Source organism: Anas acuta, chromosome 4 (genome assembly GCF_963932015.1).
Source record: "Anas acuta chromosome 4, bAnaAcu1.1, whole genome shotgun sequence".
Taxonomy (NCBI): domain Eukaryota; kingdom Metazoa; phylum Chordata; class Aves; order Anseriformes; family Anatidae; genus Anas; species Anas acuta.
In genome coordinates, this window is record NC_088982.1 from 56,632,926 (window position 1) to 56,660,515 (window position 27,590).

General features: G+C 36.9%; 1 protein-coding gene across 50 annotated transcripts in view; it reads right to left on the minus strand.

The window, feature by feature from the left end:
* Positions 1 to 27,590, minus strand: part of SORBS2 (sorbin and SH3 domain containing 2) — a 155,567-nt gene that overhangs the window by 52,681 nt on the left and 75,296 nt on the right. For 20 of the 50 annotated variants that reach the window (XM_068681363.1, XM_068681361.1, XM_068681359.1 and 17 more), the window contains 7 exons: positions 22,647 to 22,739; positions 20,597 to 20,623; positions 19,475 to 19,599; positions 17,894 to 18,511; positions 9,429 to 9,908; positions 5,249 to 5,393; positions 2,706 to 2,881 (listed from right to left, as the gene is read on the minus strand). In XM_068681363.1, the coding sequence (XP_068537464.1) occupies positions 2,706 to 2,881; positions 5,249 to 5,393; positions 9,429 to 9,908; positions 17,894 to 18,511; positions 19,475 to 19,599; positions 20,597 to 20,623; positions 22,647 to 22,707 (1,632 nt within the window). In that variant the 5' untranslated portion in view covers positions 22,708 to 22,739. Of the gene's footprint in view, positions 1 to 1,888; positions 2,036 to 2,705; positions 2,882 to 5,248; positions 5,394 to 9,428; positions 9,909 to 17,893; positions 18,512 to 19,474; positions 19,600 to 20,596; positions 20,624 to 22,646; positions 22,740 to 27,590 lie in introns of those variants that run through there. The other 30 variants (XM_068681389.1, XM_068681388.1, XM_068681378.1 and 27 more) reach the window with 16 other exon arrangements.

Consider the following 27,590-nt stretch of genomic DNA (forward strand, 5'->3'; position numbering starts at 1 on the left):
CCTGTGTGTATGTTTTGTTTTTCCGAGCTGAAATGTTACATCACTAACTACAGAAAAGAAATCTGGTGGGACTTGATTTTTATATTTTTTTTTTATTAAATAGAGGCCTTTTTAGTGCACAGATTAATTTTGATAGTTAGACATGAATCAATCATTTTGGATAGTCTAAAGCAGTGCAGTCATACTGCTTTTTGTGATTCTGTTTTTTCCTTTCATAGGACACTGTCAGCGGTGAAGTCTAGTGAACAGCTTTTTACTCTCTTTTTCAAAGACTTCATTTTTAAAGCCTTGGAATTTCATCATCTTTGGGGAAGGGCTTGGCACAGTGGCAGAACTTAATGATCTGAATTTTCAGGCTTTGGGTTTGCACTTCCCAGAGCTGGCAGGAGCTAAAGCAGCACAGAGGTAACATGCTGACATGGGATGGAGGTTCTGAGAGAAGGGACAGCTTTATAGCAGCCCTTCCCCTCTTAGCACCTTTGGGCAAAGGGTTTGCAGGAATGGAAAGCGAAGGTAACATCACTGCTTTCCTTGGATGAACAGCTGTCACTAACCATGCTCTGAGGGGACAGATTTGCAGGAGATCACCACAGCTTGAAAAATCTCTACTCCTGAAAAGCTCTCCAAATCTGGAATACAGATACTCTCAAATTATTATTTAAAAGCTTCCCTTTGAGTAGTATAGCATTTGAGAACACAATGTATATGTTACCTATCACCTCTGAATCTGCATTTAATGTTTTTTAATAGAATATTGCCATTTTCATTGAGATGGAAAAATAAGAAATTTATGAACTTTGCATGCAACCATAAGCTCAACTAATTTGAAACCTTTCTCCCTTTAGATGGTGTAAATCTGAACTTTCTGGGAGAAGATTCCTATTTGGATTTCCCCCTGACCTTGGACAGAGAGTGAGTGATATATCCTACCTTCTCGTGTTCAAGGGAAGTGCAGTTATAGCGCTTTTGCACGCTTCTGCATAGTACTGCACTTCTGAGAGATGTCAAGGTGCAGCATATTTGAGTCTTTTGCTGACAACTATATCACCTTTGTTCTCACATAACTGGGGTACTACAGGCTCAAATACACTTGCATATATATTTAAAATGTAATCTCAAATCAATATCTTGAAAATGACCTCAAGTCCAGCTAAATCTTAAAAAAAACAACAGTAAAATAGCATATGAGACAGACAGACACAGACATGCTAGCATAATCCTATGCCTCATCATCAGAATCAGTTCTGTAACACTAAGTTTACAAGCTGCAAGACATTTTGAAATTGAAATATAACCAAAGATGAAAAGCTAATCCAGATGAAAAATGTCCTAATTCAAATTACATTACATTTTCAGAAGAAAATCTTAGAGTATCAGACCATACAATCTGAAAGTTAAATATAGGTTGGCAAGTTGCCAACTCTGTTAAGCGCACTTGAGGGGGATTTCTGTTATATTCTTATGTAACTAATATGCACCCTATTAGAGCAATCTGCTATTAAAAAAAAAAACGAAAAAAAAAAAACAGAAACAATGACTTTATCCTGTATAAAGCAAAGGGACATATTTACTTAAAGAAGGGGTAGGAAGCTAGAGCATTATTGCAAAGAATTGTATTCATTTTTAAATGATTATGATTGTCTTATTTTTATGTCAAAAATATAGCAAGAAATGCCAGTTTCCCCCCGTTCTTACCAAAATTGTCCCCAGCTTACCACTTATTCTGAATTTTTCCTATTGCTTTTCTCCATCAGTTCCTGCTTTTCCCCCTAATTTTTCAATCCATTGAACTGGTTCTTGGCAATTAAACCACAGCCCCGTAAGTCAGTACTGGCAGAGAAGATATATCCAACAGCTGCTACATCCTTGCACCTCACAAAGACTTCACCTGCAAGGGCTCTGCTGCTTTCATCCTGGCTCCCACTCTTCTTACTCTTTCTCCGTCTAGCACAGCACTTCTCCAGCTGGGAAGGCCAGTAAGCACTTCCTTACAGACCTAGCGCAGCTGCCACTGTGCTCTCTGGACCAGCCAGAAGAGGCTGCCCTGACAGCAGAATGGAAAGAATGCTTCAGCACAATGAAAACAAAACTCTTCAGTCCGACATCTCGGGACCACTCAAGCAGTGACTAGTGGCAGATGATCAAAACTGGGCTAGTCACGATGAAAAGGTTTCCACACTGTTCATTTATATGTCAGCCACGGGCACTATGGTCATATATTGCACTTCTGCAAAAATACCAATCACTTAGATTATTATCTGCACAAAACTATTTGTTTCTATACTACACTGATCAAATGACAACCACTGCTCCCCAAAATGCAGAAGTGTGAGATTTATATATATATGTATACACATGTACATGTGTACTTGCACTCACACAGAAGTATAGTCCGTATGAACTTGTCTTTAGAAATGACAACAACACAAATACAGTTATTGCACATCTCCAAAAGGGAAGGAATACAACTGAAGAAATAAACACAAAATTTTGATTACTTCTAATTAAACTAGAAACATGAAGTTTCCCAATTACGCTCCCATCAGCATTCTCCTTTTCCGTCAGCACACAATATTATATTCACGAGCTGCCTGATTACGCATGCTGTATTCCTCATTATATAAGACTGGAAGAATGTGAAAAACCCATTACCAACAATCAATTCATTGTATGAGTTCATACACAGATTCCCCAGAATTTCCTACCGTTCTAATTGCTGTAGGGATTCCAGATTCATCTACCGGGCCAATCCCTGCATAATGTGGAGCTTTAATGACTGTAATTTTTTTTTCTTCTTCTGAAGATCTACAGATTGGTATTGTACTGGTGGTGCTGCTGCTGCCAACACTCTGAACATGCTGTGAGTATGTCTCTGTGGACTCTGGAAAGATAACACGACAGAATATTGTATAACGATGAAATAATCATACTTGGCTGTTGTAACACACTTCCTAATTTCTGTATACTTTACAAAGAAGGACAACAATATTAAAAAACACATACATATAGAACACTTCATAAAACCATCATCTTAGCTGGGGATGAATTATAAAATTATTTATGCATTAGGCTGTTAGACTAGATGTACTTGCTGCATCTTGCTCAGGAAAAAAACAAAAAAAAAAAACACAAACCCAGTGCCATCCATTGAGAAATAGTGGGAGCTGAACTTTTTTCCTATAAACTCTTGCACCTTTCCTAGTCATCCTTTATACTAATGACAGAATTTCTGAATTTCTCCTCCCCCAAATATAGCAAATATAGAAAATTATTGTTCTGTAAGTACAGCAATACATTTCAACCAGATCTCCATAAAGACTTAAGGTGAAATGTATTTAGAAACATAAAGTTTGATGCATTATAATTACAAAAAACAAAACAAAACACACACACACAAAAATATCCTATGTACAATTTTTGCCTGCTAAAGTTATATTGGTTGTTTAAGTAGCTCCTTAGATAATCCAAATAAATGGACCTCAGAAACTTGGCACCTATAGAGCAGCATTAGGATCCACCTACATAACTTGTGAACTGTGCACACTGCTGCTGGTTCACAGTGGTTTGCAATATTTCTACTCCTCTCCTTATATCCTCCTTAAAAAAAAAAAAAAAAAAAAAAAAAAAAAAGGCCAATACTACCATCTCCCTCTAAAATTTAGAGCAAGCCATTTATTTCACAAAAAAGCCCACCTCACTGCTGGGATGCATCATGTGACAATTTAGATGATGGACCTCCTTCTCATGTGCAGGAAGAAAAGCCCTACTCCATCAAGCAGTGTTTCAGTAAATTAGTGGGTTGCTATGACAAACGATGTTGTTGTTTTTTTTTTTTCAAGAGCAGGTACAGTGCCCACAAGATATTTCAACCACAGGATACATTAATGCAAGGAGTAAAAATAAATACATTTATTATAACATTACTGGTGAAGATTACGATGGCCTTTCATGTGACATTATTTTCAAGAAAATATTTGAATTTTAATATAAATCAGTGAAAGGAGCTCTGGTGACTGAATGCTCTGATTTTAATTTTAATATTTCTGCTCACTCCAGAGAGCTAGATTTGGCATGACTATTTCAGCTGTTTACTCAAGTTTGAAGTCCTGCAAATAATCCAGCGCTACACATATATGGTGAGGGGCAACTCTGTGTGGCACATCTGAATACTTGGGCCTTCTTCCCAAAATGCATGATGTTAAATTTAGAAAACATTTGGAACCTGATCCTTCATTCTCTGTAGTCCTCAAACTGAGGCCATCAGTCAGATTTTTACATTAGCAAGGAGAATAAATCAGACTGTTATTGTGGACCACAGAACTTCAATATCATACAAGAGCACGAATCATAGGAAAACACTTTCCTTGTTGCAGGTGTCTCTAAACCTTGACATACCTTTAGCTCAGCAACCTGGAAGCAGTCAAAGAATCTAGTATTTGGGGATGTGGAAAAACCCGTATGTACAGTTATGGCATTTAGTAATAAGATACAGACAGCAGCATCTATCTAAGCCCTAAGTCTCAGAGTCAGAACTGTTACTTAATTTCCCTTCACGCAGAACAAAAAAAGTAAACTTCTGGACCACATCCAGGATCCTGGACCATGTATGTTCTTATCTGAATATGCAAACACTGGTAGAAAAAGCAGCAAACAAATGATCGTACTTGCAGAACGAGATTGTACTGGCAAAGCTCTGTTACAAGGCTAATGTAAGTATTTAAACAAACAAACAAAAACAGATACAACCCCCTTCACCCCCCCAAACACAACAATGTCCTACAAAATACATAAACAAATTTTAAATTGACATGGCTTTAGGTGTTTAAAAGCCCAGAGCCCCCCCCTTTGTTGGCAGTATTTAGACTGAAGATAATGGGATTTGTGGGGAGAAGTAATGTACAAAGTCAGTCCTTGATTTCTTAAAGAGGGCAAACCCTGAAATGGGCTGTACAGGTTGAGTTGTTTTAATATATGCTCTCTTTCCTCAGGAAAGCTAGTGGAAAAGTGGCAAGAGGTCACTCTCACAAACATACGGATAAGCAATAAAACTTAATAGTAACTCCAGTTCAGGAGCAAAATTATATCTACCAATAAATGCTATTATTTTTTGCATTTAATTCCCAAAGTAAATGAATAGACAATACCTTCATTATGGATGTGAAGCACTTTGCAATTGTTTGCAATCTTGGCCACATGAATTGGAATACGTTGCGTAATGTATAAAGCAAACATTCTGTGCAAGGCTTACCCATCATCCTGCCATGCTGCATGATAACAATGTTGGAATTGAGAGAAGCTGGTGGAGGGTAAGCTGAAGAAGGGGAAAAAGGCCTTTGAAAGTGACTCACTGGGCTGGCAGCAGTGCCAGAGTTCCCATTCACTGTGATCTGAGCCTGAGAGAAACAAAACAATATCCCATTAAACCACACACAAAGCCCTCTGAATACCATCCCAAACAAAGAGTGATGTAAGACTGTCATCCACACAACAATTTCCACTTGTCAGGTATCTAGCTGCTATTGCATCTGCATTCACTGTAATACAAAATTCATCATGTGGGGAACAGAAAGTGTTCCTTGTATATATATATATATATATATGCATATGTGTGTGTATATATATATATATATATACACAAGCCATATATATGTATATATATATATGTATATATATATGGCTTGTACCTGCCCCCTTCCCTCCTTGTATGTGCTGCCTGTGAAAGCATGCTGAAGATGGGAAGGTGACAGAAGGAGCAAGCAGGGTTGAGGCAGTAAAGATGAGCTGCACAAACAATGTCTGCACAGATCTGACATCAATATAAAATGCAGACGGGAATAAAAGTTCCTCTCCTCATGTGACAAAGGCTGCCTGCCGCAGATCACTCACTCCAGCAGACGCTTTCCTGTGATCCGCATGCTCCACCCCCATTGATATTAATGGGGACTTCTGAGCAGACTGAAGGGAGAAGTCTCATTAGGAGCAGCAAAAGTGAGAGAGCCAAAGCTTTAGAAAATGGAAGCCAGCTGGAGTGACTACAGGATGGTGATGTGTAATCTATCACAGCAAAAATAAATGTCACTGATACACACACACACACAAATCTACAAACAAAACCATGCCATGACAGCAAATAGCAAATAAATAAAATGGGAGAGCTAAGAAAACTGTCAGTAAAACAACATCACAAGCCAGTGGCTGTTAGTCACAAAAGGTACTTCTGACAACGGTCATGCTTCTCTCGCCCCAGGTTTTGAACCCCCACGCCTGGGCTGTAGCGTGTTTATGGGGAGCGGTGCAAGGATCAAAACAGAGACAGTGAGAAAGCACATTGAACGAAATGAGGGAGAAGTGAAAGGGAGGGAAGCTTTCTAAAACATCTCTTCATGCAGAACTCTTAAAATCTGAACATCTGGAGTGTTCCAAACTGCCCAGTTTAATATAGCAAAAGTCTAATTAAAATCCATAGCATATTGTTATTACGTTTGAAAATGAAATAGTTCATGACCTCTGATATATATTTGTGTTTGGTAGGCTGCTCATTTGATTTGTAATTTTTTAACATCTTAGCCTCCAGTAGGTAGGAGAGAGAAATGAATTGTCTCCTATACAAGCATCACGTGAACTCCTAGATGCATCCAGGGGTTTGACATGTTAAGGATGCCTGTTAGAAGTGAGTTCAAAAGTTGTGTTGTGGTGATGTCTCTATCAAAACTTTTGTGTTTAAATGCTTTCTCCCTCAATAAAATCAAAAACCAAAATGAAAAGTTGTCTTTTCTCACACCATTCTCCAAAAGAACTTGGCGCTCTATCAGCTCAAGGCCAGCATTTCAAGAACTATGAAGTAATGTTTTCAGCTGAGGTTCTTCAGTGAGGCCAACCATCTCTACACTAGTTCAGAGGTTCACCTGTTGTCCTCTTCTGAACCTTGTCTTTTTGGAAAGCTTGTTTCAAGGGAAGACAGGGTGCAGCTATGTCTGCAACCTTATACCTTCTTATTCATTTACTATGGCATTTGGTTTTCTGAAGAAGAGAGAACTGGTATGAGTTCTTTGTATAACAGGAAGCTACTCCTATAAACTTCTATAATAAAAAAATGAAGACATTTGTGTGATGTGCCTTACCAAATGGCCAAGTCAGACAGTAAGGCTCTTACACGAAGTGGTACACAGTATTATGAAAACAGGATGTACACAATTTGCTGATGGACATCAACCGTTAAGTATAGGCATGGAATGACCACATATGACATTTCTGGGTTTGGTCCTAAAGGTTTTAGAGAGGATATCAACTCAAATAGTATAATATTTTAGTAGCAACTCAAATAGTATAATATTTTAGTTTTTAATTACCTTCCCCCCAAAATATATTTTGTTGTCACTGTTAAATTTATGTATCCAATACTTATTGGACTGGTGGGAGGGTTAACTATAAAAAGATAGTTTTGAGAAGTTTCAAGATGCTTTTGGGACTGATGCTGTTTCTTCTCAGAGAATCAGCTGTAAAATCTTTTTTCTCCTAAGCTTTCTTGTCTAAGGATGTCAAGAATAAACAAAAATCCTTAAATTGGTCTTTGAAACTGTGGCTCCATCTTATGTAGGCACAGTGCTGTATAGCACAATACTATATTGCCTTTATTGCTCTGTCAGTGGTTTTCATCTACACAATGAACCAGAGTCTCCTTTAAGAATGAAGATCATTACAGAGATAATACAGGGATAGAGCCACTAACAGCAGACATACATGTATATGTGTGCCACCAGCTTCCCCCTCGTTTTCTTATTTCATAGATGCATTTACAAATCATTTGGCCCTTGTGTACAGAGGTATGGAGACAAAGACTCTTGCACAAAGCAGAGGTGGGTCTTGCCAGCAGTTGAATCTCTCTGTGGGGCTCTGATGACAGTTTAGGACTTTTTGTCCTTTGGTGGGAGACTTGTCCGTTCTCTTGTCCATTAGTGGTGAACCATGTTACATTCAACACTGCCTGGCCATGTCTAAGAGAGAAAATGGCAGCCAAACCTGACCATAATAGATCCCTTTACAGGGAGACTACCCAAAAAAGGAAAGAAAGGAAGGACTGTTCTCTTTAGCTTACAAAGAAAACAAATACAGTTAGCTGATTATTTTAGAAGGAGGTTAGAAGAAAATATAGATGTTCCATGCTTTGCATAGCTAGTAGATGTCTCTGCAGTGATTGTGCCTTATTTACACGTAACACTCTATATTGATCATGGCATCTCTGATTACAACTACTGAACAGTATGCAGATTAACAGTATTGACACTTTACAAAATTTTAGGCTTCACAGCTGTGTGACAAGAGTTAGGAACGCCAGCTTTTACGTGCCTGTTAATATTTTTAAAACATCAATCACAGAACTGACTACAGATCATTGACTCTCCTATGTGCAAGTTTGGGCTAAAACTACATTTTAGAAAATATATCTGAAATGAAAAAAATACATACACTGTTCGTTCTTTTTAGCCTACCAAGTGCTCTGTTTAGGCTGGAAAATGATAGCATGCTGAAGTACTTGTACAACATTGAAATGCTGTTGTTACCCAGTAAAAGGTCTCAGAACATTTCACAGTTTTGTAATTCAGCAATAAATTGCTCAATACTAATGAAGGCTCTGTTCTGACTCATTTTGGTCATGCAGATAATTTCAAAAGAAAAGTGATCTGGGTTTGACCCGAATTCTATGCCTTCTCTCTACCCATACGTGAGTGTACTAAGGTACAGAACAATGAACATACATATAGAACAGGTAATTGCATGCTGCTGTTTTCCTTGAGTTAACTGAGAGGAAAGTAACAGGACACTTGGATACTAGAAGATTATTTATGAAGTTCACTCCTGTAAGAAACAGTGCTTAAGGGAAAGGTCAGTTAGAGGACAGAAAATCAGTTTCATGCAGTCAGTGGCTATGGCTGGGGGAAAAAACCTGTGTTAAATATTACCAACATTTACTACGAATTTACAAGTTATATTATTGAAATCTCTACCTCAGTATAAACCAAAAAATGGTGGTAGCCAAGAGGCCCCAACTCCACAAACCTGTAAATCATTAACAGTATTTTAAACATATCTCTACAAAAGCTACAGACCACTTGCTTTTAATGCATTGGGAATGAATATTTTTTGAATTTACTCTCATTTATTCTAAGAAAAATGTTCAGTACACCTTGGCTGACCACATACATGTGCAACAACTTGGTACCATTTCCCTGTCTATTACCAAATCAGCTATGCAGACTATTTGTTTAAACATCTGTTACAAAACATATTTTCAGACTATGAACCCAGAAAACTAACAGAATTACATAGACGAATGTCTATGTAATGGAATAACAGACAAGTGTGAATTGTTTTCCCCTCTGACAACCTGTTTGAACAAAATGGAGGAGGAAAAAAGGAAGGATAATTACATGTGAAGTGGCAGCAGTGTTGGTTAAGGTGGTGCCATCTGACACAGCAGACATCTGGCTCAAGGTTGGGGAAGGTGTTTCAGAGCAGTCAGTAGTATCATAGCTACAAGTCTGCAGCTCATCTAGAATGGCTGTGGAGGACTCACTCACTGTGCGGGAGGAGCACTCACTCATGGCAGAATCTGTGCTTACAGAGGCTGTTTCGTTCCTGTGGATAATACTTTCAGAAGCTAGGAATGGGTATTTATATGAAAATTGTGAAAGGGCTGGGGTTTTATAAAAGCGTGAAGGCAAAAAGTCATCAAGCGCTGGCAAAGAATATGGTACTAGATGGGTGCCACTGTCTGGTGAGAAAGAGGCTCTGTTAACTGGTACCACAGGAGGAGGAAGAGGCAGTGGAGAAGCTTCTGTTGCTGTTTGTCTGTGTGTCTGTGAAGCATTTACCTCCATCACAGGGGCAGTTACTTTCTGGTTTCCAAGCTGAGATTTGAGGGAAAAAAAAATAAGAAAGAAACAGATTACCAAATGAATAAAAACGTTTCCCTTTGCCTCTTGCTGTGTGTAGGAGAATTACAAAAGTGTAAGTTTTTCAGCAAGCCTAGGAAGTTCACATTCACATGGATTAGGAAATAAATCAACCATACTCTATATTAAAGCAGAAAAACATGAAAGAAATTAATGCATCAAATACTAGTGGAAGCAATGCCAGAAACCACAGTGTTTTGGGGATGAATATTCCATATATTGGAATATATGGAACGAATATTCCACAACATATTCCATATATTAATAGGGTCACACTATTTTATACTTATACATAAATATGAGGCTAGAGAATATCTTTCTTTCTTTTTTTTTTTTTTTTTAGAAGGAAAAAGGCATCTGTGAGCCTGATCTCCATAAATGTTGCTCCTTTTTTAAATCAAAAGATGGGTAACATTTTGAAACTGTAACATACAGATAGGCAGGACTGCAAGATAAATGGAAACGCTTGTCTTGAATGTGCACATGACCCACAAGCAATAGATTGTGGATTTTTTTCCTCTTGTGACTGAATACTTCTTCTCCACTGCCTCACTGATAGTAATGTTTGGATGATCTTGGAATTTCCAAGCACTCTGGAAGCACCCTGTCAGCCTACTGGATAAGGTGTAAGTATATCAACCATTTCAACATCAGAGGACACAAGGATTGCTAAGTTATCTGGTATAAATCTGAGGAAGAACAATGATTGGGAACACAAGAACAGGACAGGGATGATTTAGCACTGAAACAAAACACACTACTTGGCTGGCTTCAGCACCATTCCTTAAAAGCATAAAGGAATATCCTCAGAAAAAGTGCTTCTGAAATTTCACACATTATGAGCTTTATGTTTTGATAGTTCAAATCGGTCTGAAGTCACAATTAGTATCCACAAATTGTTTTAGATTTAAAGATACATGAAAAACATCTTGGTGTCCAGCCTTTGTTAATCAGACGCACACATTTTTCTATATTGCCCATCAGCTGCAAGCTTTCCATCAATTTCTGAAATATGTCAAAGTACTTCAGCACTGGTGGTTTCGCTTTCGACAGAGATAACAAGCTCTGGAATAGCTGCAGGGCAAGAACATTTGGGATTTAAAATTTATTTAAAGGAGAGGACAGTAGGATACCACATGCAGCAATTACTACTTAAAAAAACAAAAAACCATTTACTCACAAATATTACACTGTTACTGAAGATAATGTTTTTTTCATGTTCTTGAAATATGCAGACATCTTTAACTCTAATCATTCAAAAATGTTTTAAACCATCAGATTAAAATGCCATTTTGGCATTTTAATCCACAATCTGAAAATATCTTGTAAAGCCCTAATAGAAGACTTGGAACACAACCCAGCCTTTGCCACTTCTGAGAGATCACTGGGGGTCCAGTTCCATAATCCTTGCTGAGATCAACTAAAAATTACACAAATAGTCTTGCTGAGGTCAACAGGACCATCCCTATGAATAAGCATTTCAGAAAAGGATTTTCAGCATACGAAGAGATACCCAACACTTGTTCTAAATGGTTTGAAAGAACTGTTTGGCGTTACAGGACCTATCGAGTACACAAAATGAGCCAAAACCTACTGTTAAAATTTGCAGTTAAAACAGTACAAACAAACAAAACAAAAGCACACATCATCAAACAGCTTAAAATTCAAATCTTATTTATCAGATATAATCTGATTTCAATAAGCAATGTTTGAAATCTAATACTTAAAAAAAATCTTTCCATATAGTAACTTTAAACAAATTACTTATTTAGAAAAATCAATAATCAAATGGATGACTGTAAAAAGAAACAATATTTTTAGAAATAACTAATTTGCCAATGGAAACTTCAAATATCAAATTAAATACATACTTAAACTTCAAATATTCAAATTAAAATATAATGAAAAGCAATCATAAAATGTTGTGAAACAGCTGGTCATACAGCATAACATATCAAGGGCTTAAGATCTATGCATTTAAGTACACATGTAACAGTAATTTCACCTTACTGTTAGACACGTAAAGGTAAAACAGAACTATCCTTCATGGTGTATTTCAACATCCAAGTCACAATTCAATATCTCTAGCGAATGACACAAACCAGGAGATAATGCAATTATGTGTATGAAAATCTGAAGTTCCTGAGTCCAGATATCCTCTCAGTATCCCCAGAAGAAAAGCTGCATGACTGCGCTACAATAACTAAATTGATCTCTGAATTGTTAAAATAAAAGGTAACTTTGGAGACTCAAGAAACCTGGTAAACTTGCTGGCTTCAAACTGAGACGATTTTCTGCATGCTTGAGAAAAGTAAGGATGGACAACACAAGGAAAGATATTCAGGGTGCATCCAGAGAGCAAGTGAAATGGAATTCTTAAATAATTAAATAAATTTTGCTTGGCAAATGATAGCTATTTCATCAAGCCAAATTCTTAAATAAAATATAATGTTATGATTCTTACAACACGGGTAGAAGGCACGCAGCCATTCTAGGTACTGATTCCCAATATGAAGTTTCTCAGCTTTGTAGAGAAAAACTTGAGTATTCTGGCTGGTTCCAGAATTCTGTCACTGATGTAATCATCACTCTGGCAAAGAGTGGCTGAAAAAATGGCTGAAAACAAAATATATATATATATATATATATATATATATATATATATATATATATATATTTTTTAAAGTGAACTGATTAAATCATTTAAAAAACTGGTCTTTTTCAACATGGAGTGCTGGCAAGCACTAAATAGCAGATACGTTTGGCTACTGCTAAGCCATATTCTTCACCACCGTGAAAAATGAAAAAAACAAGGTTGAATACTTTCAAAAAACCTCAAGTTTTAATACCAGTTCCATCCACTGTGCTTCAAATTAGGTTTGCTATTTTCATAGCCCAATAAATGCTATAAGAAATCATGTGGATTAACTGTCAAACAAGTATTTCATCTGTTAGAATGATGAAACATTAGACTACATAATTATCTTGGGCTGTGGAGCAACACTTGAGTAATAAATATCAACACAGTCTTGGAACAAATTGAAAGTCTTAAGCACAGCTTTCAGCTGGTCTTCAGAAATGTTCACTTTTCACCAAATTTTAGAATGTCACATCTGAAGCATACAATTTCCACCCAATTCTCATGAAGTAGACAGACTAGAACAGGTTTTGTCCTCTATCATATTAACACAAGATTTGTGGAGTTCTGCAAAGTTACTCATGACACCAAAGTACTGGCCTTGCTTCAACAGTCAAGACACAGATACAGAGACTCAAAGATGAGTGAATAAATTCATTTTGTTAATAAATAGCAGAGTTTAGTAGTTAACATTCAAATTAAACCCATACATTTGTACAAATGGGTAAAAATACCTCTATTTTGATTGATAAAAGCTGATGTTAAAATGTCCAAACTGATGCTGCAAATTACATTCCTATGTCCATTTTTACTAAGTAACTCTATTATTCTAAAGCTCAACATACGAAGGCTATTCAGCCCTTGTGCAAAAATGCACTAGTGATATAGACGTGAAAACAAAAATTATGTGCTGGATTTTCTTTGCTTGCTGTCTGTCCCCAAAACATTAAAACAGGTCTCCTCTCCCTTCTACATTACTCACTACATTGTCAATACCTACCATACAATAACGCTTGTATTAGATAAAGCTGTTCAGAAAATTTTTTGAATAATAGGTCATTTTCTTAGATTCACTTGTCTACAGCTATAAGGCTGGCCAACGAAATTTCTAAGACAGTAGCCTTTATTCATCCATGACACCAGCACTAAACCAAGTGTTCACCATCTGTGGAGTTCAAGCAACCAGGGCAAATGTTTTGCACCCTCAGTTTTAGAGAGCAGTATCTAGAACAAGATAGCTCTCATAAAAGCAGGAACTAAATGAAGATAAAAATATGAAGCGTTTATTTCAGAAGTTGCAGCTCAGAGTTCTTCCATCACTTTAGAACTTCTACTTATAAGAAGCTTGGACAATAAAACTTACTTCCATCAGTCTCATATTAACAAATATTAATTTCTTTGTTGAAAAAAATTAGGATATGCAGCATGGTACAGAGTAGCAGGATCTCTCATGACTGTAAGTAAACCAAAAAAAAAAACAAACAAAAACCAACCAACCAAACAAAAAACTAAAAACACAATACTGAGTAACTTGAATGCTCCTCTTTTCAAGTATGCTTTTCAAGGGTTTAACCCTTCTCTGAGTAGGAGTGTTTACAAAATGTCACTTGGTGAGTCATACCACACTTCTGCTTGCTCCTCAAGTTCCAGCAGATGAGCTCTGAAATGAAGTGCAAATAGGAGCACAGACATAATGAGAAAAATTGAAGAATATTACAAAATTGTCGTGCATGAACTTGTTGGGCCATACAGGCTCTCTCTTTTGGCTGTGTCCTTGCACGCTTTGTGACATCATATAGATGTACGTGTGCAATATACATATAGGTACCTGCACATACACAATATTTTTCATTTACCACCTCTTAAGAAGTGATGATCAGCCAATCTTCCTCACTCCCCTCCATATATATAAACCCAGCTGCAGAAGGAGGGAGAGTTGTTTGTTTTTATAATGCCTTTCTGAATGTATTTACTTTTGTGAGTTCCTAAGGCAGCTTTCAACAGTGATGGTAGGTCTTATCTATTGTCTAAAAGCACCCCTAAAAAAAGAAAAATTTTGAATTGACAGACTATTATCTGCTTATATAAGAGTAATTTAACTGCTGTGCAAAGTCATGTAGAGCTTGCAAATCTAAATCTATTTCAAAAATGAAAATACTATCATACTTAATTTGTCTCTGTGAGAGAAATTGTAAACTCTACCAATACCATGAGATACAGTGCAGAAGTAGATCACAGTTTTTGGCATCCACTAGAACAGATCCAAGATTTCAATCAGAGTTCTCAGTCAGAAATCTTTTCAGACATAGAGTGTCAGCCTTCGTTTCTAACTGTAGCTGATGGCATCTTGGCTTTGAGACCTAACGTGATGCAGAATTTTACAACATCTTAGATGACGACTTGTACTCTAGTTTCAGTGTATGTATTTTAACACAGACCTAGCAAAAACCACTGGCTCCACAGCTTGACTGTGATGCTAGATACACCTCTTCATACTAATGTTTAGAATTTATTTTGATGAGCATCATGGATGATGTCAGCTGAATTTTGCAGGCAAAAGAACAATAAATGGATGCATCCTGAAAGGCACGTATTCCTTAATTATCCCTGTGATCAGCTCAAATTTTCTTGTTTTATTCAAAGAACACCAATTGACAGATTTCTTATTGTTCTTCCCACACACTGAAAGCAAGGAGAATACAGAAAAATAAATGTAGAATTGTCAAACAATTTACAGCTAGTTTTGAATTTTGTCAGCTCATCATGAAACTAAAACAGATTCTAAAATAAAAAGAAACTGCAAAGTGTGTTTTGACTTTTAAAATTCTAAATAAAAAAGAAGTAGCTAGAAGATGAGTTATTTATGATCATTCTGGCAATTACGAGTTTTAGTCTGGATGTTAAAAAAGGTATTTCCCTTAATATCTTTTAGCTGTTGTAAGACCACATTTGCTTGAGAGACACTGATTTATCTTAGCATATATAATGCACCATATTGTTAACAGGCTGAACAACCATTTTTAAGGGAAAATAAAACATACAAATGCTTAAGTATTATTGACTACACCCATGCCTGTACTACTGTCTGATATCAATTGATGCCCATATTTAAAAGGCTTGCAAGCCTGCCTCCTGTAATTTTTGGACCTATCCTATCTATCATGAAAAGCTCTTACTTAGCCTTTGTTACTGTTTCTGACATGACTTCTTCACTGTGGCTCTTGCTTGAACTGACTTACTTTACTTGATAAAAACAGTAGGTAGTGAAATAGTTCTTCTCAAGGGTAAAGCAACTTGTTTTTCTCTAAATACTCTAAATTAATTTGTGTAATCCAATAGAATGGTTTTGACACTAGTTCTCTCTCTAATCTTATGGACAAATTTCATTGCTAGTCTTACGTGCCTCCATTGGTTAATGGACTGAATTCAAAAGCAGCATTGCAAACTGTAGCCATATAGCTTCACAGAGCTTTGTTCGGTTCAGAATTTTCACCCAGAGTTGAAGAAGAGGTGAATATAGCTAATGAAGACACTTTTGGCTTCCAAAGTGTGGTCGACTGTGATTCTTTGAAAGAACCAGACGTTTTACTACTATTGACAGCTCCAGGGCTGTCAGTGGACTTCAGGTTTCCAAGACTGTGCCCTGTTTACTTCAAAGTAGACCCACTGATTTCAGTAGGACTAGATAAACACAGACATGCTCCTGACTGAGACAAAAGTGTGAGGCAGATATGCTTAGACGTATAGCAACTCCTAGATCTAACTGAAGGCACTTCAAACTCAGATAAACTGGTACAGCAGTAGATAGAATAATTAACTTTTAAAATAGAACAATCTTAACTAGGTAATACAGAGCATAAATAACAATTTAGTCAGAACTCTCTTTCTGGCAGGTATGTATTTGTTGTTGTCTTATTGCTCATAGACTGATTTGATCTGATTCAGTACCTTTCAGAACAGCAATAAACCCGGCTCAGACACCTCTAGTCCCTAAGAAGCTTTTCTGATCCCTTCTAAGACCTAGCTATCTGCTCCCTGGCAGTCTTTCAGTATAGGCTATAGTTCCCCAGTAGCCTGATATGACTCTTATCTACCAAACCAACAATCTTGAACATGTTCAACAGCTGCTCCTCAAAAATGTTAACAACCCTTCACTCCCTAGTATTCCATCTGGTCTATCTACTCTAAGAGGAATATTACCAGGAACCCAGAAATAAAGTAAAATTCTGTTCATCAGTTTTTGTATAGAAGCTTATCTCTGCTTCAGATTTCATGAATGCTTTTTAATGTTTGTTTGTTTGTTTTTTCTCCTTTTTTATTTTTTTCTCAACACATACTCTGGGATTACTGGAGGTTTCAGAAATGCATCAAAAACTTGTATCTTTAAAATAACAAACAATAATAGATAAAAACCATACACAATCTTTGCCATAATTAGTATCTCTGGTACACAGTGAAATATGATTCAGAGAAATCTGGGCTCACTCCCACAGGTGACTTTTAAAAAAGACCAAGATTATTTGACATGCACACAGAAGTGATGTTCCTATTCTTATTTACTATGATACTTGATAGCATCTCTTTAAACACAAGATAGAATCACTTCTGTGAGACCTTTGGCTTCTTCCCTAGACTACGTACTTGGTATTCCCATTTCTCTCTGATGAAATCTGTACAGCTAACAAAGAATTTTCATCTCAGGACACGTTGGGTTTGCAAGAATCAGAGGGACTAAGAAGCACATTGCCTTGTGATGTTTGATGTACGTGTAGTTGACTTAAAAATATTTTATCAATCCTTTTTTTTTTAAAAAAAAAAAAAAAAAAAAAAAAGGGCTATTGCGCAGGTCACAGGAGACAGCAATGACTAGCCTTGCTGAAAGAACTGAGAAAATTATTTTTTGTGGGCCTAAGAAACCGCCAGAGCGGCATTTGCAGAAAAAAACAACACTCTGTCCAGATGTGATCCTTCCACAGTACCTATGGCAACACAATGCTTTAATGATTTTCTCTCTAGGAAGGATCATTTAAACCCACAGTTCACTAATCTCCTATTGTGCATCTGCACTCCATAAAGTACTCACAGAGGAACAAGGAAGTCTACTTTCCAGCTCAGCTGGGTTCAAATTTTTTTTTTTTTCAATACCCTTCCAAAAACTTTTTTTTTTTCAGTTCTGTTTTGATCCACATGACAGGTAGTTTTACCCAGAAAACAAAAGGTCTAACTTTGATAATATGACTAAACAAAGTTATTAAGTGATTCATGAATGATCTAAAATAAAAAATGGAAAAATTAAATATACCACATGGCATTCTGCAGCCTGTGAAGAAGGAAGAACTGTAGACTTTTGTCCCAAATCCTTTGAAGACATCTTTGAAGTGTCTGGAGAAATACTAGGTGGATGTTCTTGGATTTCAGGCTCTGCTTTATTGTCAGGGATGGGAGCTATCTGAATGGAAAGAGACGCTGTGTGTATCTCAGGCATGGGGTTACAGGCAGGTGAGACAGGCCTTTGTGAAAATATTGGCACTTCATCAGGCTTGAGCTGTTGCTGTGTATTACAATGAATGCTACTCGCTGAGTCTTGTGTCCGGGTTAATTTAAGGGTAGATACCCTCCGCTTTTGAGTCTGTTGTCTTTGGCCCTGGTGGAGAGTAGCACTAATACCAGCTACTGTGCATGTGCCTGCACTGGAGATTGAGGTCAGTGGTTTAGTGATTTTTTGTGCATAGGACACACTTGTGTTAGATATTTGAGAAGACATTATGTTCTGGACAGACTTCTCATTAGTGTAATAGCCAGTATCTGTGGGAAGGTGTTTATCTGGCTCAGTTGTTACTGCCTGGAGATTAATTCCGTTCTTGTGATTAGTTACTCTCGCTCTTTGAAAACTTTCTTTTCTAGGGGGTGGCAGAGGTGCCTTATTTGCCAAAAGCATCCACACACAGCAAAATAACATTGAAGAAGAAACAGAAAGAAAGTAAATGTTAGCAGGAGATATAACTCAGTTTTACTTTTATCTTTAAATAATAAAAAAACCCAAAACACTAAGAACTACGGGTTCCATCCAACATTGTTCAATTCAATAGAAAACTGAATTGTTCAGGTTCCCACCACCTCTAGCTGTACAGCTTGTATTTAGAAAACCAGATGTTCCATTTGCTCACTGAGTAAACTGGGTTCAGAAGGAAGCCAAAATAGGCTTTATTTTATTAACAAACAAAAAAAAAGAAATTATTACACAATGAAAATTATTAATGTGAAACTGTTCAGATATGTAAATCATTTCCAAAAGGTACTACATGATTTTAGATGACAAGCTATTATTCACAGGTAACACACACATTTACAACAGACAGGCCTCTTAAACCGCTGAATTAAAACAGTAAAAGAAACAGTATTGACAACATTATGTTGACCTTTTTTGGGCAGATTAATATTCTTCAAAGTTGTGTTTTTTTAGTGCTAATTGGATTGTTCTGCAAAACAGGCAGAAACATCTTATAATTAATAAACTTTTATCCTCCAATATCTTGATAACTGACATTTTTTTTGGAGTGTAAAACATTAATAAGTATTCTTTAAATCTGGGAACACTCCTGAAAGCTTTTATTTGTGTTTGACTTTTTTTTTTTTTTTTTTAAGCTGGCTGTCTTGTTCATTGAAAGCAATTTCTGGCAATTAACCTACAGACATGCATCTTGTGCAGAGTATACTTTATCTACACAGCAAAACAGTTTGTAATCACTCATACATATTCACACTATCTAGAAGATACCAGGATAGCACTCCCATAAGAACATCCCATCTGTATATGGTGTCCCCACAAAAAAAAATTCACACACAAATGCTAAAGAATGAAACATGGTGTGTTCAATTTTACCTGAGTTGGTGATTTTTTATCTTGTAGGTTGGGCCGCACACTTCTAAAACCTTTCGCTGTGAGAGATGAACTGCTAATGTCTCCATTCAGTGTCTCTCTACTTCCACTATTGTAAGATCTCCAGGCTTTTGTGAGGAAAAAAAAAGAATCAAATTATTATATATATTTTTTCTTTTGGTTACTAGATCTATATTTTGCTATCATCATATCAACCCAACTATTAAGCAAACTGTGGAAATTTATCTACTACACAACTGACATTACTGCTGATAACACCGTGAAAGTGATAAGAATAAGGCTAAAGCTACCACTTGCGAACTTTTTATATCTTTAAAATTTTCAAAACTCATGACTGACAATACTGTTGGTAGCAGTTTGGTAGCTCCCCACAACATTCATTAATACTAATTTTAGCCCTGGGAGACCTTTTGAGATTCTGATGTTTCAGACCCTGTATACGGCTGACTGAAATACTTCTACAGATTAGGTTCTTCATCTTCACAGCTGTGTCAGATTTTTGAAAAACATCCCAGTCCACATAAAATTATTCTATCATGGCCATTTCACCTCAATACCTGATTATCTGTTCCAACCTTATTTTCAAATCTGAACAACACCTCAATTTTCCAACCCAACAACCATGTTTTGTCTATCATCAGAGCTGAACATCCCTCAAGACACTGTTCAAATATAGGGGAAGATATTATCCTATCTCAACAAGTTACAGATCTGAAGACAAAATATTGAAGAAAGAGGCTGGGAAAAGTAACACATTATGTGAGCAGGCTGCTAAGTGGGGTGGGCAGAACTTGTAATCCTGAGTAAGAGACTAAAAATGAAATAGCAAGTGCCACTGAAGTGAAAGGTGGCAAATTAGCAGTCTGTATCCTCCCACACAACTCATTTTCTGACAACACACACGGTGTTATAGGAAATACTGCTTCCCAAATAAGACCTTAATTTGAGGTCTTAACCACCTGTAGTTATTATTACAAATTGACTGGTGCTTTCCTTAAAGAATGCAAATGTATGGAGTGATGAAATCAAATAAATGGAAGATTGTTATATTTCATCCACTTATGCAGTATTACACTGATGCATAAATAGCAGTATTTTATTTACCTGAATCTGGAGACTGAGAATCAGACCCTAAAAAAAAACAACAAGCAATATCAATGTGTTAGAAATAAAATAATCAATTGTAAGAATGACAACATTTCCAGTTACAAAACTGCATCTAGTTCCATGTTCCTTGCTCGTAAATACTTGGGGTGTCTTAACATGCAGCTAGGCTCACAGGGTTAATTTCAAAAGGTAGGTTTGCAAAAAGATGACAGTGACTCAGTAGTCAGTGGTGCCAGGATGGATATGTTTGCTTCCATTTATTGTTCTGTTGCCATGACTATGCAGATAAGACTACTGAATTAAATTTCATCAGTGATCTAGCAAACATGTTAAGATCACACCAAAAAATTAAAAAACAGCAGAACATCTGGTGCACATTGTTTCATCAAATTTATTTATTCATTTAGATATTTAAGTCACTGGTTAACTAATCGTTTTGAATTCTGGGCTAATTAAAAAGCAAGGCTTTATCTTAGGGAACTTACTGAGAATTACATACCTACATATTTATCTTTACTGTCTTCAATAGATACAATTCCCTTCTTTTACTTAAGTATGCCTCAATATTACTATATCATAGATACTAATGTTTACTGTGCAAGGTCTACAGAAGGCTACAGTGTGCTGTTACTGTTAATTAATCACTACTATTTCAGACAGCCTATTAGAAATAAATATTAGCTTTTTTTTTTTTTTTAACCCCAGTAAATACTGTGATCTGCTGCCATCTAAAATCTAAGTATCTAAATAAATAACATTATTTTAAGATCAGCTGGAAAGGTTTAATTCAAAACCAAGAAAGATGTCTACAGATTGTCAGGATTTTCCTCCCCCTTCACACCAGAATGTGTGAAGCTTTCTTCATCACTTCAAAGCAAACACTGTAACTGACACATACATACTGCCAGCACACAATAGATATGAAATTCTGGTGTTTTCTTGGATTACTTGTAGATGTATCAGTGCTTTTTTCTTCCCCTGAACAAACTAGAATTATTACCACTCTAAACAAATTAAAAATAACTTATAATGTGCAATAACCTAACCCACTAGGATTATAGTACTATTATTATAGCAACCATCACTAGTTTTAAGTGCAGTGACACAAGACATTAAGAGGCTTGTACTACATGCTTAAACGATAAAAAATTATTAGGATTGCTAAGATATAAGGATGCAATGTTTTCTTGAATCTTTGCACAGTAATCCCAATGACCCTCCTACCATCCTTACCCACAGGAAGTTGCAACCAAGTTTTTGATTTGTTTCATAAATTCCATCAGAATTCTTATTCCTGGGGAGTACCCTTATGTTATAAAAGACATACAAAACAAAGACTTTATGTTGCAACTACTTTCTAGCTCATTCTTTATTCAACTTCCTCTATGATACTTGGTGTGAACACTTAACGTTCATATTGGTGTAAATTAGTCCACACCACTCAAGATGCTTTAATGATTTGTACTTAAGAATAATTGATTCAGTAGTGAACCTGGGCAGCTGATACCCATTTCATGTTGCAAAACCAGACAGGTGTACTGCTAAGAAACAGCCCTGTCTCTCTGCTGAACGCTCAGCATACTTTTATTGTTTTACACATTTTTAAGAAAAATAGTATCAGAAATATTTTTAAGTTTATCTGGCTTCTGATGATCATTTTGCAACAACAACATATTATTTTGAAAGCTGCTTTTAAAGCAAGTTGTAATAAACAAAATCTATTTTTCATGCTGTATTATTTTATAAAAAGCAAATAAAATGCGGGACATGAGGCCCAAAATATGTATCAAAGTTAATTTTATACATAACTTATTCTTCCTAAGTCTTCCTGTCTATTTATTTTTTCATTAATGGCTATTGAGCTTTGATAATGATAAATGAAAACTATTTTTTAAAGAGCACTGAGTATTGCAGAGCTTAGTAACAGACCTGTGAGTGGAATAGAAAATATGGTTACCCTTCTTCTCCTTGCAGAGTAATATAGCAGAGACACGAAATGCTATAGAAAGCCATTAAGAAGTAGAATCCCTCTGGTTAGTTGCTATACCTGAGGCCAATAGGTTTGGAGAACTCTGAACCCTCTTCACAGCTGTTAATGTGACAGACATTGCAGCACGTTTGCGAGCACACCCACCGCTATCTGGAAGCACAAAACAATACAGACACCAGCCCCAGACAAAGGAAGCAAGCACATGCAACATATCACAGTGTGAGATAGGCCAAACATACATGAAAATAAACATGCAGTTAGGGAACTGCTTCGGGTATGTGTAAATTTGTGAGTTTCACAGATTAGCAGAATATATAGAATTTCACAAGGTTTTAACAACAATAAAGCTCATATAATATAAACAAAGAATGTAAATATTTAATACTTAATCCACTGTGGAAATACATATGTTCTGTTGCCTGAAAGACTGCTTAATTGTGTCTAATTACTGAAAAAACAAACAAGCAATCAAGGTGAAGGATTAAGCATTCCAGAGTAATAATCAATAATCTGCACTGTAAAATAATTTCATTGTATGCATCAGAAAGACACCATTCATAAAACGTAAGCCTATATTCATTAGCTGACAAAGTACTTGTGTTCAGCCCTTCATATCCTTTAAACTCAAGAAACAAAATTATTAAGGATGGTATGCATTCTTTTTTCTTTGGTTCAATGTCCTTGGTCTCCCTACCCTCCCTCCCTCCCCCTCTCTCTTTAATTTAATGGAAGATAAACACATGTATGTCTGGAACCTAACAATATCCCGAGGGAACGACTTGAAATCTAAATCTGAAATCCCTTTGAACAGCTAGAAGTGTAAAAAACCTTCATTTTGGATCTTGCTTGACTTCTTTCTTTCTTTAGTCTTTGCTCCTCTCTCCCCTGGGGCTGTCATTCTGTTTTTAGTTGCACTTTGTTGTTTTTAGCAGGTGGCTTTCCTACAACTTAGCTTTTCCAACTCCATCATAGTTATAAAAGGTAATAGATATCCTTCCTGATTGTACTTAACTAGAATGCTCTTCAATATTGTCTTTATTTTAATTTTCATATTTGGTATTACTGAAGTTTCATGTAGGCCACGAACTACAACTATGATAGAGGCCCTAATGCTCTTTAGATCTGTGTCCTGAGACACCGAGTTTTATCAAATTATGCTCAAGGGAGGTCTGCAACCTATTAGTGGAAAGTATTTCCTATGACAGCAGTAATTCGAGCCACAGAGACATCTTTAACCCATGTCTCCAAGAGAAGTGAGCTGCTGGTGTTTCTTTCCTCTTTACAGCATTACCCCAAGTAGCAGGGATATGCATGAAGCAGTTGGTAATGCTGACAAGCATCTGAGGCACTGCCCCAAGTGTAAGCGGTTCTACAGAATCACTGCCAGTTCCAAATCTCAAGGCAAAGGGCCAGCTGATTTCGGGCAGCAACAGTCTAAAGCAATACATTACCTGGAATTAATTATTGGTACTGGACATGGGAAACAAAAACAATGGTTATCAAATCTGCACATTTGTTTTAATTTGCTTACATAAACATAGCATGGCAATGGTAATTAAAATCACATTTTTTATCCTTGTATTATTCTCTCCATGACATAAAACGGAAGCAATTCCAGGGAGACTTGATGTTGGCATTTGTTCTTACCTGAATCATGGCAGATTTTGACAACATACTTTATTTGATTAATACAAGCTAGCAGGCGAATAATTGTTTTATACTATCACAACTTTTATCCCAAGTGATGCTTTATTTGTGTTTTTCAAGAGCTACCTTCAGGAGCACTCACACCCGCTGTTGCACGCTCACTCCAGTGGCTGCTGCAGGGACACACAGGTCCTATGCCCTGTGGTCCAGCTCCAGCGGCTGGCAGACACACCTCCAGACACACACATGCACGCAGCTCCCCCCCACTGGAACGCCTTTGGAAGGAATTTATTAAGACAGGACAGACTGCAATGATCAGGTTCAGGCCACGGCCAGACAAGCATACTGACCAGCAAACTGTTTATGTTTGAGCAGCCCTTTCCAAGCCCTAGCACCTTTATTTTTCCCCAGAGTAGTCCCTCCCCAAATCACTCAAATTCCTCCCTTCCACTGCCTTTAGTTCCTTCCTTAAGCATCTCATAGCAAGTCTTGTGCAATCCTCAGCTGCTTTTTCCCCTGCACTTCCATAATGACTCCTACAACTCCAAGCAGCAAATCCCCTCTTAGTTCAAAGCTCATCTGGAGAGCTGCTCCTGATACCTTATCTTGATGGGCTACAAGCCTGGACCCTAGGGCTGATGCTGTCCTGGAACAGCCTTGAGAAGGGCCCAGACAAGGTGCTTGTTCCTCAGGAGTCCTTAATTTAGGTTCCTGCCTGCCCTTGTGCTCTTCTAGGCTTATGGAGCTAGGCCTTCGATAGTGCTGGGATGCTGCTGTGAGCAGCCTAGTAAGGTATTATTTGGGCTTCCCCTCCTGCTGTTGTCTATCTGAGATCCTTTGTGGGTGTGCAGATGAGCTATTACCACAGAAACCTAACTGATTACCCAGGGGAACCTCCTATTATTTGGTTCTTTGACACTGCTAAATTACAACAAATAATGATTTAAAGAAGTAAAGTTGTAGGAGAACATTTGAACAATCAAGCTGTATAATGTACTTTGGTGATCCAAAAATGGCTTTACAACCTATTCAGGAACTCTGCAGGGACCCAAGAATTTCTATTCTTGTCTCTCAGATGATGTAAGAGATTAGTCTATGTGATGACTTACATTAATAATTTTAACAATTGTAAAATATTTGTGAACTTCCAGAACTGTAGACTTTTTCACTCTTGGCTGCTCTTCATGTGTCTTGCTTATTGGAAACAGATAACTTAAAATTAGACGCATTTACCAAGCATTATCTGTGTGAAATGCAGCCAGAATATTTATGGATAGACACTAAGAATCTGTTTTAGCATATTAGCTTGTATCCATTCATAACTCCTCAATGCAATTACTTCTCCCCAACATCAGCTTTGCATGCGTATATGTAGTATGAGCAATAAACACATTTATCATGTACTGTTACCTGAAGTCAAGTTCATCGATAACTTGGGTTTTCTGTCCTAGTTTCTCAAAATGTCCCACCAAGGTAATGACGCTCATTGAATCTGTGCAGTACTTGAAGACTTGTTGATGAAAAGCCCTATATATAGTTTAAATTATTACTCTGTTGATGATTGCTTAGTCTGGGTTTAAAAAGGCACACATTCTATTAGACTTCTATTTATAATTTATGACAGAACTCGAACACCAAGAGCAACTATGAGCCCTTGGTACTTCTCAAAACCTCCACTGTATCTAATGTCTATTTTCCTGCTTTGGCAAATATGTTTTGTTGCCTTTAGCTGTTGAGTATTCCTTCCTAACATGTGGTACAGAATTAACATCAAATGCTAAAAAATCCCTCCCATATATGGTAGAGTAATGGAAACCAAAGCTCTTCAAAACATTTTCTCTGTAGACAAAAATATCTTCTGCAGGGTTCACTGAGATAGACTGCCAAGTCTGCAGCCACAGGGAACACTGGATTAGAGGAGCTCGCTCTAAGCAGCAGATTGACTTTTTCTTTTTAAAGCTGCATATACACCAGTCTTTGCCACTTGAACAGCTACTGGCATCAAACTAAATTGAGCATTTATCTGTAGAAGGAATTAATCACAATCCTATTTTAAAACAGGACAGTGGCAAATTAATAGTATCTGATAATTTCTAATTTTGTTGTGCACAAATCCCTGTTATAAAGCAGTGAAACGTCAAAAAATAAAAAATAAAAGAACCTCTGCATTCATTTATGTTCCAAGAAAACAGAGTCAAAAAAGAGAAATAACTAGACCAGACCTCTGCACAGAATGGCTTCCATCTCAGCCTAAGTAAAGTGACACTTCACCAACAGACAAGTGTAAGATGTTCACTTTTACATCCTACTCACTGGATTATTTTTCTTTTTTTACAGTCAGTAAGCAACATACACCAATAGAACTGATATGCACTTTAAAAAAAAATCAGTACCTCCTTTTAGTACAGCTTGTAACATGCACATTCATACACAAGGTGAAAAATGTTTTTACTGTTTAAGTGCACAGTAGCTTAAAGATCAGTTTACAGTCACGGTGTCTTTAGGAAACTGTACAAGATTTCTGTTGTGTTTGGGTCTTCAGGTCATCTATGTGATCAGAAGACACAATCCACAACAAAAGCCATTCAGACATATAGGCTACTTAAATCTCATGTCTATTTCTCTTGAGAATTTCAAGCTTACGAGAAATTTTTATATGACAGAACAAAGTCCTACTTCAGGGCTGCAGTAACACAAACTGGCAATTTACATCTCTGACACAAGCCATGTTTTTCAAAGTAGAAGCTATAAAATGACATCTATCATTTTAACCCATATGATTACAATGCAATCATAGTCAAACATCCGATGCTTAGCTGAGCTATTTCTGAAATTACAGGTCTAAGAAGCAAGCAGTATATCAGTGCTACCTTCATTATCCAGACTGACATGTTTAGGAAAGAAGTCTTCTCCAAAAATACAAGAGGGTAGGACACATTTCAAATAGTATTTCCATAAGTTAAAAGTCTTATCAAAACTTTGTGCCATTCCTGTCCCACTGCCCCAGTTAGGGTCTGGAAGACAACTCAGAATAGCCAAAAGAAATACCACCCCAACTGAGAAACATTGTTTCTCGTGCTTAAAACAGTCCCAAATGTAGTAGGTTTCACCACAGCCAACGTGTTTTAACTTTGTACTAAAAAACATCCTTGTGAGAACCCTGTCCTAGAGAGTTCCACTGATTGAGACAATAGGAAACCAGGGATCCTGGCTAATACAGCAACAGGTTTGGAGAGCAGGGGTTTTTCTACCCTTGTGTTGCAGTTATTCTGCAAAACAGACAGTTCACCTGCAGAGTAAGGGTGACAGCAACTGTAAACTTATACCTGACGTGAGGGAGCCCAGAATTTCACC